Source organism: Panulirus ornatus, chromosome 55 (genome assembly GCF_036320965.1).
Source record: "Panulirus ornatus isolate Po-2019 chromosome 55, ASM3632096v1, whole genome shotgun sequence".
Lineage (NCBI taxonomy): Eukaryota > Metazoa > Arthropoda > Malacostraca > Decapoda > Palinuridae > Panulirus > Panulirus ornatus.
The window spans coordinates 14,429,847-14,446,924 of record NC_092278.1 but is presented as its reverse complement, the minus strand read 5'-3'; the positions used below and the strand labels follow the sequence as shown (position 1 = coordinate 14,446,924).

General features: G+C 47.3%; 1 protein-coding gene across 1 annotated transcript in view; it reads right to left on the bottom strand.

The window, feature by feature from the left end:
- LOC139765736 (calcium-activated chloride channel regulator 4A-like) overlaps positions 1-17,078 on the bottom strand; it is a 32,385-nt gene that overhangs the window by 9,610 nt on the left and 5,697 nt on the right. Inside the window, exons 7-11 of the mRNA XM_071693553.1 lie at positions 16,019-16,172; positions 15,339-15,402; positions 9,940-10,040; positions 3,135-3,264; positions 2,798-3,032 (exon numbers count right to left, since the gene is read on the bottom strand). Coding sequence (XP_071549654.1) covers positions 2,798-3,032; positions 3,135-3,264; positions 9,940-10,040; positions 15,339-15,402; positions 16,019-16,172 — 684 coding nt within the window. The remainder of the gene's footprint in view (positions 1-2,797; positions 3,033-3,134; positions 3,265-9,939; positions 10,041-15,338; positions 15,403-16,018; positions 16,173-17,078) is intronic.

Below are 17,078 nucleotides of genomic sequence, written 5' to 3'. Positions count from 1 at the left end.
TGTGCCCAAACCACTTCAAAACACCCTCTTCTGCTCTCTCAACCACGCTCTTTTTATTTCCACACATCTCTCTTACCCTTACGTTACTCACTCGATCAAACCACCTCACACCACACATTGTCCTCAAACATCTCATTTCCAGCACATCCATCCTCCTGCGCACAACTCTATCCATAGCCCACGCCTCGCAGCCATACAACATTGTTGGAACCACTATTCCTTCAAACATACCCATTTTTGCTTTCCGAGATAATGTTCTCGACTTCCACACATTCTTCAAGGCCCCCAGAATTTTCGCCCCCTCCCCCACCCTATGATCCACCTCCGCTTCCATGGTTCCATCCGCTGCCAGATCCACTCCCAGATATCTAAAACACTTCACTTCCTCCATATATATATATATATATATATATATATATATATATATATATATATATATATATATATATATATATATTATTATTTTCTTTTATGCATTTGTGCTGTTTCCTGTGGATCGGAGAGACGTCGGAAATGGGTGATGGCGAGCAAATATAAAGATATACATTATTCATATATATATATATATATATATATATATATATATATATATATATATATATATATATATATATATATATATGTGTGTGTGTGTGTGTGTGTGTGTGAGCGGATGTGCCTTTCTTAGTATGTTTCCTCGCGCTACCTCGCTAACATGTGAAACGGCGATCAAGTCTGAAAAAAGTAATATAAATGCAGGTGAAGATGCATGAAGACATTCTAAAGTGTAACTGATGATTAATGAAGCTAATATGTGATGAGGGAGGCAGACAGTGATGAATAATGAAGCAAGGAGGCGGACAGTGATGATTAATAAATGTAAAACGTGATCAGGGAGGTAGACAGTGATGATTGATAAAGGTAATATGTGATGAGGGAGGCGGACAGTGATGAATAATAAAGGTAATATGTGATAAGGGAGGCGGACAGTGATGATTAATGAAGATAATACATGATCAGGGAGGTGGACAGCGATGATTAATGAAGGTTACATATGATCAGAGACGCGGACAGTGATGATTGATGAAGACAATATATGATCAAGGAGGCGGACAGTGATGATTAATGAAGGTAATATATGATCAGAGAGGCGGACAGTGATGATTAATGAAGGTAATAAATGATCAGAGAGGCGGACAATGATAATTAATGAAGGCAATATATGATCAAGGAGGCGGACAGTGATGACTGAAGGCAATACATGATCAGAGAGGCGAACAGTGATGATTAATGAAGGTAATATATGATCAGAGAGGCGAACAGTGATGATTAATGAAGGTAAAATATGATCAAGGAGGCGGACAGTGATGATTAATGAAGGTAATATATGATCAAGGAGGCGGACAGTGATGATTAATGAAGGCAATATATGATCAGGAAGGCGAACAGTGATGATTAATGAAGGTAAAATATGATCAAGGAGGCGGACAGTGATGATCAATGAAGGTAAAACATTGTGGACACTGATGATTAATGAAGGTAATACATGATCAGGGAGGAGGACAATGATGATTAATGAAGGTAATACATGATCAGGGAGGTGGGCAATGATGATCAATGAAGGTAATACATGATCACAGAGGTGAACAGTGATGATCAATGAAGGTAATACATGATAAGGGAGGTGGACAGTGATGATCAATGAAGGTAATACATGATCACAGAGGTGAACAGTGATGATCAATGAAGGTAATACATGATCAGGGAGGTGGACAGTGATGATCAATGAAGGTAATACATGATCAGGGAGGTGGACAACGATGATCAATGAAGGTAATACATGATCAGGGAGGTGGGCAATGATGATCAATGAGGGTAATACATGATCAGGGAGGTGGGCAATGATGATCAATGAAGGTAATACATGATCAGGGAGGTGGACAACGATGATCAATGAAGGTAATACATGATCAGGGAGGTGGGCAATGATGATCAATGAGGGTAATACATGATCAGGGAGGTGGGCAATGATGATCAATGAAGGTAATACATGATCAGGGAGGTGGGCAATGATGATCAATGAAGGTAATACATGATCAGGGAGGTGGGCAATGATGATCAATGAAGGTAATACATGATCAGGGAGGTGGGCAATGATGATCAATGAAGGTAATATATGATCAGGGAGGTGGGCAATGATGATCAATGAAGGTAATACATGATCAGAGAGGCGAAAAGTGATGATTAATGAAGGTAATATATGATCAGGGAGGTGGGCAATGATGATCAATGAGGGTAATATATGATCAGAGAGGCTGTGACTTGGAGAAGACATGCCATGTGACCAGTGCTGTTCGGATGGCCAAGTGGGAGTGAGGCAGGCGTTGGGAGCAGCGCAAACTGGACAACGAGTACTTACCGTTGCGCTACACTTCCAAGATGTGCGCCTCTGAGTGAGGCAGCTGTGAGGGTGGGGGAGTACACAACACGGAATGAATAATGTGAGGCAGGACGAAGAGTGTTTATAATGGATGTCTAACGCGAGAGTGTATAATGGTTGCATTAACGCGAGGAAACTAGAAGGTAAGGAGAGGGACGGAGTGAAGGAATGTGTGTGTGGGTTTAGAGAGGGTTTTTTTTTTTCTATCAAGGTGAGGTCTGTTCTGTGGCGAGAAGGCAGAAGAATCTCCCGTGCCACAATAGACTTGTACGTAAAGGGAAGCACTGTGCCAGACGCAGAGAGAGAGAGAGAGAGAGAGAGAGAGAGAGAGAGAGAGAGACCAAAATGTAAACATTTCTTCAATACAGCAGTTCCTACCTCTTCCTGCCCGTGTCATCCGTCGCCTTGAGCGCGACGAAGTACAGTCTGTTGTACTCGAGTTGCTTCGCCAGGTCCAGGCGGAGGGCGACGGTCTGCCCGCCCTCAAGGAACAGCTCCCGCCTCGCCCAGGACTGCGCCAGGCTCAGGACGAGGGTGCTGCGACAAGAGAGATGGAAGGTCGAGTCCAGAAGGTCCCTCCGGTTGGCGCTCAGACGAATCTCGTATCCGGACACTGCCGGGAGGAAGATGCCCGGTCATAACACCATATTCCTGTGGTACGGTCATGATCTGTACACCACCGCTCACTACTGGGGTCCGTAGCTGTGCATCGTACCTGTGCCTGCGTCGTAGTCGTCCCCTGTGGCTGTCCAGGTGAGGTTCACCTGAGACAGTGATGGAGAGGCCTGCAGGTCCCGCACCCGTGCAGGAGGATAAGGGTCAGAGAGTGGCGGGAGACCAGTCACCTGCAACGGTGTAGTGTTAGCCATCAACGCACAATGCTAAGGATCGGCAGCGCCACGCCAGAAGCTGTTGCGAGAGCTGACTCTCAGCTAGAGTTTAAGAAAGTATTACCTCCCAGAACCTCCAAAAGAAATGTTCAGCCCATGGACATCACATCGTCCATACATCGTCAATACACTGCAAATCATCAATGTGTCTGTCTCACGATATTAAGCAAGCTTAAGGTAGTGTTTGATCCATTTGTGTTAACTGGGAGGAAGCCGAGAGCTGTTTCCTGTTAGTTTTTGTTGTTAAGATTATGGTATTCAGTGAATCGCAGGAGAAATTGTGACAGACGGAATCGTTGGCAAAATTGAAAACATTCTCCACCTAACGATATGAACAGTTATGTGAAGGATGTGAAGAACATCAGCGATCCCAGCACATCACAGTCACCTTGGGTCCTTATTACACATCACAGTCACCCTGGGTCCCTACACATCACAGTCACCTTGGGTCCGTATTACACATCACAGTCACCCTGGGTCCCTACACATCACAGTCACCCTGGGTCCCTATACATCACAGTCACCCTGGGTCCTTATTACACATCACAGTCACCCTGGGTCCTTATTGCACATCACAGTCACCCTGGGTCCTTACACATCACAGTCACCCTGGGTCCTTACACATCACAGTCACCCTGGGTCCCTACACATCACAGTCACCCTGGGGCCTTATTACACATCACAGTCACCCTGGGTCCTTATTACACATCACAGTCACCCTGGGTCCTGGCACATCACAGTCACCCTGGGTCCTGGCACATCACAGTCACCCTGGGTCCTTATTACACATCACAGTCACCCTAGGTCCTTGCACATCACAGTCACCTTGGGTCCTTATTACACATCACAGTCACCTTGGGTCCTTATTACACATCACAGTCACCCTGGGTCCTTATTGCACATCACAGTCACCCTGGGTCCTTACACATCACAGTCACCCTGGGTCTTTACACATCACAGTCACCCTGGGTCCCTACACATCACAGTCACCCTGGGTCCTTATTACACATCACAGTCACCATGGGTCCTTATTACACATCACTGGGGTCCCTTATTACTACATCACACAGTCACCATGGGTCTTATTACACATCCAGTCACCCTGGGTTCCCTACACATCACAGTCACAACCCTGGGTCCTTATACACATCACAGTCACCCTGGTCCCTTATTACACATCTCAGACACCTTTGGGTCCTATTACACATCAACAGTCACCCTGGGTCCTTATTACACATCACATTCCACCCTGGGTCCTTATTACACATCAACAGTCACCCTGGGTCCTTATACACATCACAGTCCACCCTGGGTCCCTACACAGATCACAGTCACCTTTGGTCCTTATTACACAACACAGTCAAACCCTGGGTCCCTACACTTCAACATCACCTAAGGAATCCTTACACATCAAAAGTTTACCCTGGCCTCCTTATCACACATCAAAGTCCACCCAGGTCCTTTATAACACATCACAGTCACCCTGGGTCCCTACCAACATCACAGTCACCCTGGGTCCCTACAACATCACAGTCACCTTGGCCCTTATTACACAATCACAGTCACCCTGGGTCCCTACAACATCACAGTCACCATGGTCCATACACATCAGAAAGTTTACCCTGGGGTCCTTATCACATATCACCATCAACCCCTGGGGTCCTTATTACACAACACAGTCACCCTGGTCCCCTACACAACACAGTCACCTGGGTCCCTATACATCACAGTCCACCAGTCCCTTACACATCACAGTCACCCTGGGTCCTTATTACACATCACATAGTCACTTTGGGTCCCTACACATCCACAGTCACTCTTGGTTCCTACACATCACAGTCACCCTGGGTCCCACACCCATCACAGTCACCCTGGGTCCTTACACATCACAGTCACCCTGGGTCCCTACATATCACAGTCACCTTGGGCCCTTATTACACTCACAGTCACCCTGGGTCCTTACACATCACAGTCACCCTGGGTCCCTACACATCACAGTCACCCTGGGTCCCTACACATCACAGTCACCTTGGGTCCCTACACATCACAGTCACCCTGGATCCCTACACATCACAGTCACCCTGGGTCCTTACACATCACAGTCACCCTGGGTCCCTATACATCACAGTCACCTTGGGTCCTTACACATCACAGTCACCCTGGGTCCCTACTACACATCACAGTCACCCTGGGTCCTTACACATCACAGTCACCCTGGGTCCCTACTACACATCACAGTCACCCTGGGTCCCTACTACACATCACAGTCACCCTGGGTCCCTACACATCACAGTCACCCTGGGTCCTTATTACACATCATAGTCACCCTGGGTCCTTACACATCACAGTCACCCTGGGTCCCTACTGCACATCACAGTCACCCTGGGTCCTTACACATCACAGTCACCCTGGGCCCCTACACTCCACAGTCACCCTGGGTCCCCACACATCACAGTCACCCTGGGTCCTTACACATCACAGTCACCCTGGGTCCCTACTACACATCACAGTCACCCTGGGTCCCCACAGATCACAGTCACCCTGGGTCCTTACACATCACAGTCACCCTGGGTCCCTATACATCACAGTCACCTTGGGTCCCTACATATCACAGTCACCTTGGGTCCTTACACATCACAGTCACCCTGGGTCCTTACACATCACAGTCACCTTGGGTCCTTACACATCACAGTCACCCTGGGTCCTTACACATCACAGTCACCCTGGGTCCTTACACATCACAGAACAACCCTCCAGCATGTCCACTCTCATATTCTCATCAGCTGTCTGTCTTTCTATCTACTATTCTACCAGTCTATTCCTCTAGTGTTCCCTACTTTTTTCCTTGAACTCAGATATCTATTTCCACTCCCATATGGACGCATTCAGCAGCCCACACAACCACCAGAGTTAACCCCCTCTCGCGTCATGAGACACGCTCGTCCCATGTCACATTTAGCGCTAAACTTCCTACCTTCCTGACTCTCAGCGATACAGTAACATCTGCAAGAAGAGCCACTTCCTCTCCGGGTTCCCACCCGGCCACTCTCCCGTGATGGGACGAAAACCATTAACTTACGGACGTACCACAACCCGACTTCGCCACACTCACTCCCCTCACCGTTCTCTGCACTCACGGCAAGAGCGTTAGTCTGTCCCATAACGCTTCCTGTTTGAATCATACGTCCAGCAGCCAGTCTTACCCCAGTCATACGTCCAGCAGACAGTCTTACCCCAGTCATACGTCCAGCAGACAGTCTTACCCCAGTCATACGTCCAGCAACCAGTCTTACCCCAGTCATACGTCCAGCAGACAGTCTTACCCCAGTCATACGTCCAGCAGACAGTCTTACCCCAGTCATACGTCCAGCAACCAGTCTTACCCCAGTCATACGTCCAGCAGACAGTCTTACCCCAGTCATACGTCCAGCAGCCAGTCTTACCCCAGTCATACGTCCAGCAGACAGTCTTACCCCAGTCATACGTCCAGCAGCCAGTCTTACCCCAGTCATACGTCCAGCAGCCAGTCTTACCCCAGTCATACGTCCAGCAGCCAGTCTTACCCCAGTGTATCATACGTCCAGCAGCCAGTCTTACCCCAGTCATACGTCCAGCAGACAGTCTTACCCCAGTCATACGTCCGGCAGATAGTCTTACCCCAGTCATACGTCCAGCAGACAGTCTTACCCCAGTCATACGTCCAGCAGCCAGTCTTACCCCAGTCATACGTCCAGCAGACAGTCTTACCCCAGTCATACGTCCAGCAGCCAATCTTACCCCAGTCATACGTCCAGCAACCAGTCTTACCCCAGTCATACGTCCAGCAACCATCTAACCCCAGTCATACGTCCAGCAACCATCTAACCCCAGTCATACGTCCAGCAGACAGTCTTACCCCAGTCATACGTCCAGCAACCAGTCTTACCCCAGTCATACGTCCAGCAGACAGTCTTACCCCTGTCATACGTCCAGCAGACAGTCTTACCCCAGTCATACGTCCAGCAGCCAGTCTTACCCCAGTCATACGTCCAGCAGACAGTCTTACCCCAGTCATACGTCCAGCAGCCAGTCTTACCCCAGTCACACGTCCAGCAGCCAGTCTTACCCCAGTCATACGTCGAAGCAGCCAGTCTTACCCCAGTCATACGTCCAGCAAAGAGTCTTACCCCAGTCATACGTCCAGCAGCCAGTCTTACCCCAGTCATACGTCCAGCAGACAGTCTTACCCCAGTCATACGTCCAGCAGACAGCCTTACCCCAGTCATACGTCCAGCAGACAGTCTTACCCCAGTTATACGTCCAGCAGACAGTCTTACCCCAGTCATACGTCCAGTCTCGCATGTTCCAAAGCCCTAATGATTATATCATCTAGCCACCATTTTCATTTATCAACCATACCTCGTTTTCCTTGTCCCTCAAGACATTTACCCGCGATTTCTTGGGATCAAATTCCTTCACGTGTACTCAAATATCCTATGCCAGTCCCCTGTCATTATGTCTTGCCCATAGACCATCATGCCAATCCATATCCCCCAACAAGAGCTATTAGATCACACATCACAACCTACGCAGGCAACCAACCCCCCATCATTACAGTGCCATCATCAAACATGGCAAGGCACCAGACCACATCTTGTTTTCTTTCATCGTATTTCTTGTTTTCTGGATCAAACACCACACCCACTTTCTCCTCCCCTCAGTACCTTCTCAGCTGCCGTTCCCACGGCCAGCATCTCAGCCACACACACACACACACACACACAAAACAGTGTGTTCCCGTAATTCGTTCCTTGTCGATCGTGAGAAACAGCAACAGCAGCTTGTCGCACCTCCTCTTCCATGAACCGACTTCCTGGTAAATGTCTCGTGTCCGTTTTACAATCACGAAAAAGTTTATTCCATCTTTTCGTATTCTTAAAACTGCTGCCAGAGAAAGAGTATGATCTCTTCCTCTGTACACTACCAGACATACTGTGTCTCTGTACACTACCAGACACACTGGTATACTGTGCCTCTGTACACTACCAGACACAGTGGTAAGATGTGACTCTGTACACTACCAGACACACTGGTATACTGTGCCTCTGTACACTACCAGACACAGTGGTAAGATGTGACTCTGTACACTACCAGACACACTGGTATACTGTGCCTCTGTACACTACCAGACACAGTGGTAAGATGTGACTCTGTACACTACCAGACACACTGGTATACTGTGACTCTGTACACTACCAGACACAGTGGTAAGATGTGACTCTGTACACTACCAGACACACTGGTATACTGTGACTCTGTACACTACCAGACACAGTGGTAAGATGTGACTCTGTACACTACCAGACACAGTGGTAAGATGTGACTCTGTACACTACCAGACACACTGGTATACTGTGCCTCTGTACACTACCAGACACAGTGGCAAGCTGTGCCTCTGTACACTACCAGACACAGTGGTAAGATGTGCCTCTGTACACTACCAGACACAGTGGTAAGATGTGACTCTGTACACTACCAGACACACTGGTATACTGTGCCTCTGTACACTACCAGACACAGTGGCAAGCTGTGCCTCTGTACACTACCAGACACAGTGGTAAGATGTGCCTCTGTACACTACCAGACACACTGGTATACTGTGCCTCTGTACACTACCAGACAAAGTGGTAAGCTGTGCCTCTGTACACTACCAGACACAGTGGTAAGATGTGCCTCTGTACACTACCAGACACACTGGTATACTGTGCCTCTGTACACTACCAGACACAGTGGTAAGATGTGCCTCTGTACACTACCAGACACAGTGGTAAGCTGTGCCTCTGTACACTACCAGACACAGTGGTAAGCTGTGCCTCTGTACACTACCAGACACAGTGGTAAGATGTGCCTCTGTACACTACCAGACACAGTGGTAAGATGTGCCTCTGTACACTACCAGACACAGTGGTAAGCTGTGCCTCTGTACACTACCAGACACAGTGGTAAGATGTGACTCTGTACACTACCAGACACAGTGGTAAGCTGTGCCTCTGTACACTACCAGACACAGTGGCAAGCTGTGCCTCTGTACACTACCAGACACAGTGGTAAGATGTGACGCTGTACACTACCAGACACAGTGGTAAGATGTGACGATGTACACTACCAGACACAGTGGTAAGCTGTGCCTTTGTACACTACCAGATACAGTGGTGTACTCTGTCTTCGTACACTACCAGACACAGTGGTAACATGTTCCTCTGTACACTACCAGACACAGTGGTAAGCTGTGCCTCTGTACACTACCAGACACAGTGGTAAGCTGTGTCTCTGTACACGACCAGACACAGTGGTAAGCTGTACACTACCAGACACACTGGAATGTGTATAGTCGTCATTACTGGAGTGTTGTAACGAGTCGTCACTACTGAAATGTTTTGACTGGTCGTATTTCTGTATATCTAAATGACCCATGAAAGAAATCCAGTATTTACTGTGCTGTTAAACCAAACCAAACAAATTTTTTCAATTTACATCTCATCCTTACACTCATTTACAACCATGCCTTATATACGCATTTACAACCTTTCCTCGCACGCATTTACCTGTTAGCCTTGTACTGGGCTGGTAGTACAAGGCCCAACATCCTACCTGGAAGACGACCTTTGGAGCGACGCGGGTGAAGACACCGGTGGGTGTGGCCACCTTACAGTCCAGGGGCACCTCACTCCCGCAGCAGTACCTCCGTCTCTCTACCGAAGAAGGGACATGGATTTTAACAGAGGCTCAAACATGGCGACACTACACAACCCTGATGAAGAATATAATCAATAAAGAAGATCAGATTATGGTAGTTGTGCAGGTTCTCCTAACTACCCAACTGCTTCATATCTGTTCGTGTCCCATGATCTCCCCAGCTGTTCCTCTCAGTAATCCAGTGGTGAATACCCAACTGCTTCTCTCACAGTTTCTGTCGAGAACTGAAATCTCTCCTGGTTTCTTCGTCATCTAAGTACGAGGATTACAAGGATCTGTACAGAAGCAGACTTCCCCTATCACTCAGAGCCAATCCTTAAGCTTCCACACACACACACACACACACAGACACACACACACAGTAACTCCAGGACAAACCACAGGTAACGGTTTAGATGGTGGACGTCCAATAACATGTGTAACACTCGTGGTGTCCGGCGATTTAAGTCTCCCGGGCCTTCGAGCTTCAAGGTGGATTCCCTCTAATGCTTTCCTGATGATACTGTTTAGTTAGTATGCTGCAACTTTATGACAATATACATTAACGCTTTGCACAATGATCGGTGCAAATGTGTATCCTCCAGCGTGCTATATCTATGGCTAAAAAAGATCGACTTTATCAACTGAACATATCATCTCTAGTTATGCCCCCCGTATAGCACTCCTTATCCACTTGTAACATCCATCTCTGGTTATGCCCCCCGTATAGCACTCCTTATCCACTTGTACCATCCATCTCTGGTTATGCCCCCCGTATAGCACTCCTTATCCCCTTACACCACCCATCTCTGGTTATGCTCCCCGTATAGCACTCCTTATCCACTTACACCACCCATCTCTGGTTATGCCCCCCGTATAGCACTCCTTATCCACTTACACCACCCATCTCTGGTTATGCCCCCCGTATAGCACTCCTTATCCACTTACACCACCCATCTCTGGTTATGCTCCCCGTATAGCACTCCTTATCCACTTATACCATCCATCTCTGGTTATGCTCCCCGTATAGCACTCCTTATCCACTTATACCATCCATCTCTGGTTATGCTCCCCGTATAGCACTCCTTATCCACATGTACCATCTAGACACAATCCCCGTGTAGTCCAGCACCACCACCACCCTACCTGGCCAGCGTGCTCACGACGCAGTACATTGACCAGTGCTTGGCTCAGAAGATCCGCTCCCCTGATTCCAAATATTCCGTTTCTGGGTCACCAGAGAAGCAGAACCTTCAGAGCCAAAGAGGACATCAAATCAATTTCTTTGATACATCATGAAGCCACAGATTAATGGCGTCCTAGCTACGTCTCTTTGTTGTGTATCAACTGACTGTTACATTTCTTTCTTGTGTCACCTCTGATGATGTGATCATTCCACGAAAATGCACTTGAGATCTTATCGTGTTTCATTTCCAAGTGGATTAGAAGTGGCACAGAATGTGTGGATCAGGTGTTTGCTTTGAAGAAGGTATGTGAAAAGTACATAGAAAAGCAAATGGATTTGTATATAACATTATGGATCTGGAGAAGGCATATGATAGAGTTGATAGAGATGCTCTGTGGAAGGTATTAAGAATATATGGTGTGGGAGGCAAGTTGTTAGAAGCAGTGAAAAGTTTTTATCCAGGATGTAAGGCATGTGCACGTGTAAGAAGAGAGGAAAGTGATTGGTTCTCAGTAAATGTTGGTTTGCGGCAGGTGTGCGTGATGTCTCCATGGTTGTTTAATTTGTTTATGGATGGGGTTGTTAGGGAGGTGAATGTAAGAGCTTTGGAGAGAGGGGCAAGTATGCAGTCTGTTGTGGATGAGAGAGCTTGGGAAGTGAGTCAGTTGTTGTTCGCTGATGATACAGCACTGGTGGCTGATTCGGCTGAGAAACTGCAGAAGCTGGTGACTGAGTTTGGTTAAGTGTGTGAAAGAAGAATGCTGAGAGTAAACGTGAATAAGAGCAAGATTATTAGGTACAGTAGGGTCGAGGGACAAGTCAATTGGGAGGTAAGTTTGAATGGAGAAAACTGGAGGAAGTGAAATGTTTTAGATATCTGGGAGTGAATTTGGCAACGGATGGAACCATGAAAGCGGAAGTGAATCATAGGGTAGGGGAGGGGGGCGAAAGTTCTGGAAGCGTTGAAGTATGTGTGGAAGTCGAGAACGTTGTCTTGGAGAGCAAAGGTGGGTATGTTTGAAGGAATGGTGGTTCCAACATTGCTATATGGATGCGAGGCGTGGGCTATAGATAGAGCTGTGTGGAGGAGGGTGGATGTGCTGGAAATGAAAGGTTTGAGGACATTGTGTGGTGCGAGGTGGTTTGATCGAGTGAGTAATAAAGGGTAAGAGATGTGTGGTAATAGGAGGAGTGTGGTTGAGAGAGCAGAAGGTGGTTTGGTCACATGGAGAGAATGAGTGAGGAAAGATTGACAAAGAGGATATATGTGTCAGAGGTGGAGGGAACGAGGAGAAGTGGGAGACCAAATTGGAGGTGGAGGGATGGAGTGAAAAAGATTTTGAGTGATCGGGGCCTGAACATGCAGGAAGGTGAAAGGCGTGCAAGGAATGGAGTGAATTGGAACGATGTGGTATACCGGGGTCGACGTGCTGTCAATGGACTGAACCAGGGCATGTGAAGCGTCTGGGGAACACCATGGATAGTTTTATGGTGCCTGGATGTCGAAAGGGACCTGTGGTTTCGGTGCATTATACATGACAGCTAGAGACTTAGTGTCAGTTAAGATGGCCCGGGTAAGTGAATACCCAGGTCCTGAAACACATATTGCAGTTTACTGTTTAGACAAGGCGATATCCGCCTTATTTCTCTAACGAGGAATGTATCACTTCGGCACATAGGAACACCGTCATGACGCACTGGTTACGAAGCAGTCTCGAATATCCTTCACCTCCGAAGCTTGTACTGGGGTATCAGAAAGGAAGGTCATCAATCACTTTGGCTACACGTCCGCGCCTGGACTGCAAAGTTCACGTATCTGTGTCTAATTTCATTTTTCCAGCCACTTCAGAGCCAGTAAGATACTAACATTATTGTCTTTGCGAATGAAGTTGCCAAAGCCATGCGACCACGAAATGCTTCAAGCAGTGATCGGCCATATTACACTGAAGGACCTTTGACGAGATACACACCCATATATCTACTGTACCTGTTTACCTTCGGACTTTACCTCATCTCACAGGAGCTGTGTGAATTCTGATGGTCCCTCAAGGAAGACGAGGATATACGCCTTCATCCCCGCAGAGGAGTAAAGACGAGGATATACGCCTTCATCCTCGCAGAGGAGTAAAGACGAGGATATACGCCTTCATCCCCGCAGAGGAGTAAAGACGAGGATACACGCCTTCATCCCGCAGAGGAGTAAAGACGAGGATATACGCCTTCATCCCCGCAGAGGAGTAAAGACCAGGATATACGCCTTCATCCCCGCAGAGGAGTAAAGACCAGGATATACGCCTTCATCCCCGCAGAGGAGCACCGTGCCTCTCCCGTACGCCCAGCAGAGGCAGAACCACCGCCCGGGGGGTGGCAGTCATCTTACCATAAACAACCCAAGACTTTTCCTAAGTCTGTTAACCCCAGAGAGGAACGGCTGGGGCAGGAGTGATCCCTTCTTTGACTGCAGCCAGACAGACGACATGTACTGGTGAGCAAGCCATTTTCAAATTCCACACGGTAACTTGAAGATTACTATTACCCATTACTCTTTCTTGCCGTCCAAATTCCACTTTTATGTAAAGTTGGTAACTGTACAAAACTCTTTTATCTGCGCCTGTCTCCCAGCACGATCAGCTCTGCTCACTTCTGACTTAAAAAACCTCACATCACGCAGTGCAACGTAACATCTCGTGACTATGATTCTTCAAATACCTGAACATTGATCATTTGTCAAAAGCAAGATATTCATACCTCTCTCTCTCTCTCTCTCTCTCTCTCTCTCTCTCTCTCTCTCTCTCTCTCCTTATGCAGAGCTAATCATGTACCTTCGTCCACATCAAGGAGGAAGTCCTGCATTTCTCCACACTGTATATGTTTCGTCCCTTCACACCAACTCGCTGATTTCTATCGATATACCAAACTGAATCTCCTCACTTGGAATGCAGTTCATACGTTTGGAAAATGCACCCACGTCTTCATAAAAAGTCTGTCCAGTTAAAGCTATGTATCTTCTAGGCCGAACCGTTGTTCAGCTCTCTCTCTCTCTCTCTCTCTCTCTCTCTCTCTCTCTCTCTCTCTCTCTCTCTCTCTCTCTCTCTCTCTCTCACCCAGTCAACTCCACCGCGACATTCAAAGTCAGTACATCAACGCAACCCCCAAACGACCATCGCACATCTGCTCGAACCCAGACGCTCCACCCTCACCATCCATATATTCCTCAAACCTCCCATGTTCGAATATCCTCCTTATCCTTGTGCTTCACACCTAATAACCTTTCGCCACTGGATTCCCCTCCTTACAGAGAGCTCGTTTTCTTTCCCCGTTCCATCGCGCGACGCATGGTGGAGTTTCCGGGTATGTTTGATCTATTAAAGTACTAGGAAGGCGCCATCTGTGAGAAGGCCAAGTGTCAGGTGTGTTAGGTGTGTGCCTTGCTACCGTCAAATCTCTCTCTCTCTCTCTCTCTCTCTCTCTCTCTCTCTCTCTCTCTCTCTCTCTCTCTCTCTCTCTCTCTCTCTCTCCTATTGAAACACCACATTAAAATGACATTCATCTCAAACAATTTCTTTTAAACGTATTTTAAACAATTCATCTCAGCCGTGAGTCACTAAAGGTAGACACAACTCGCTGGTGATTATATATCTGCAATTTGGCAGGTCATGACAGGTGAGGCTCTGGTTGTGAGTCAATAGCAACTTACCATGTGGCAGGTCATGACAGGTGAGGCTCTGGTTGTGAGTCATTAGCAACTTACCATGTAGCAGGACATGACAGGTGAGGCACTGGTTGTGAGTCAATAGCAACTTACCATGTGGCAGGACATGACAGGTGAGGCTCTGGTTGTGAGTCAATAGCAACTTACCATGTGGCAGGTCATGACAGGTGAGGCCCTGGGTGTGAGTCATTAACAACTTACCATGTGGCAGGTCATGACAGGTGAGGCACTGGGTATGAGTCATTAACAACTTACCATGTGGCAGGACATGACAGGTGAGGCTCTGGTTGTGAGTCATTAGCAACTTACCATGTGGCAGGTCATGACAGGTGAGGCCCTGGTTGTGAGTCATTAGCAACTTACCATGTGGCAGGACATGACAGGCGAGGCTCTGGTTGTGAGTCATTAGCAACTTACCATGTGGCAGGTCATGACAGGTGAGGCACTGGGTGTTGATGAATGTGTTGCTCCCACCCGACACCTGAGGATACAAGAGTGTAGCTAAGTACCCTCAGCTGTATTGCCATTAATGTATGCAACACGGATGTATGGAAATACATAAAGGAAGCATCATTATGTAGGACAATACGCGCTATGGAAGACCCCAAACACATAGTGACTTTCCCGAGTGTGTGTGTGTGTGCGTGTGTGTGTGTGTGTGTGTGTGTGTGTGTGTGTGTGTGTGTATGTGTGTGTGTGTGTGTGTGTGTGTGTGTGTGTGTGTGTGTGTGTGTACATAGGAGTAAAGACATGATTCACATATTCATGGCTAAGATGACGAGGCAACACGAGTGTAAAAGACTCTCTCGTAAGACACAAAATTACTGGTAAACACATACGTACATCTCCTGTAAGGCACAAAATAGCAATCACATACCTGCACACAATCGCATACGTACACACAATCACATACGTACACACAATCACATACGTACACACAATTACGTACGTACATACAATTACATACGTACACGCAATCATACGTACACACAATCACAAACGTGCATACAATCACAAACGTACACAATCACATATGTACACACAATCACAAACGTACACACAATCACATACGTACACACACTCACATACGTACATACCTCAACTCTCAGGGTGTACTTTCCCAGTGTGGGGTACCTGGTGAGGTAGCTGGAGTATGTACCGTCCCCAGCCTGGATGTCCGCCGACCTCCCGTTGTCCAGCAGCTTCACCACCTCGGCCTCCAGTGTGGCGTTGGGGTAGCTGACGTGCGCCCTGTTGAACCAAGGCGGAGCGTCACTTTGAGACATCCTTTCTTCTGCTACCGTTATCCAAATCTCTCAGAACTACGGGAGGCAAAACTAAAAGGCAATTCACTCTCAAAAGTAGACTGTGCATTTGTTGAATATATATGCCCGGAACAGCTGTCCACGTATGACAACAAGACTAGTTATTCATTTGTCATTACCTTACGTGCATTATTCATTCCTCTCGCATTCCATTCCAGCCGGACGAGCCCACATATTCTACGTGTGGCCCAGCACACATGACCCACACAACCGACGCTACAAGCATCTTACGTGAAGAGGGTTAATCTGCTTCGTTTTAGTTTCACTGAGGGAGTCACCAGCGTCAGTCACACACACCAGAGAACACTGACCAACTCTCCTTAACTATCCTTTGCAAAATTATGATAAGCTGATGATATGACACCATACCATAGTCCAGCAGCTTCCAAAATGGTAACAGCAATGCCTCACCTCCTTCCCCTTCTCCACGTAACACAGCAAAGGGCTTGTTACAACCCCTTTTGTCCACAGTGAATACTTATCATACGAGTAACATTCAATATTTTCTCTCGGGCTGGGCGAACACCATTACCAACTGCCCGCCTAGTTTGGCCTTGCGTTTTCTGTGGGCATGAGCCACGTAATCATGCACTTAAAGTATATTTCATGATGTTTAAATGGATGACAATTTGCCTGATGTTATCAGACGACAATATCATGAAGATAACCCTCGTAATGACGGGGCGAACGAGAGAAACAAAAGACGATCTTGAAGAACGAAACAATATAGTCTTGTCTTGGTTCAAAGCCTCACCAAGTACTCTGTTCTTTTCTTCGTCATTCTGGGATTCTTTGGCTACAAGGCACAGGCCACTCTCAGGAGGACGCGCCT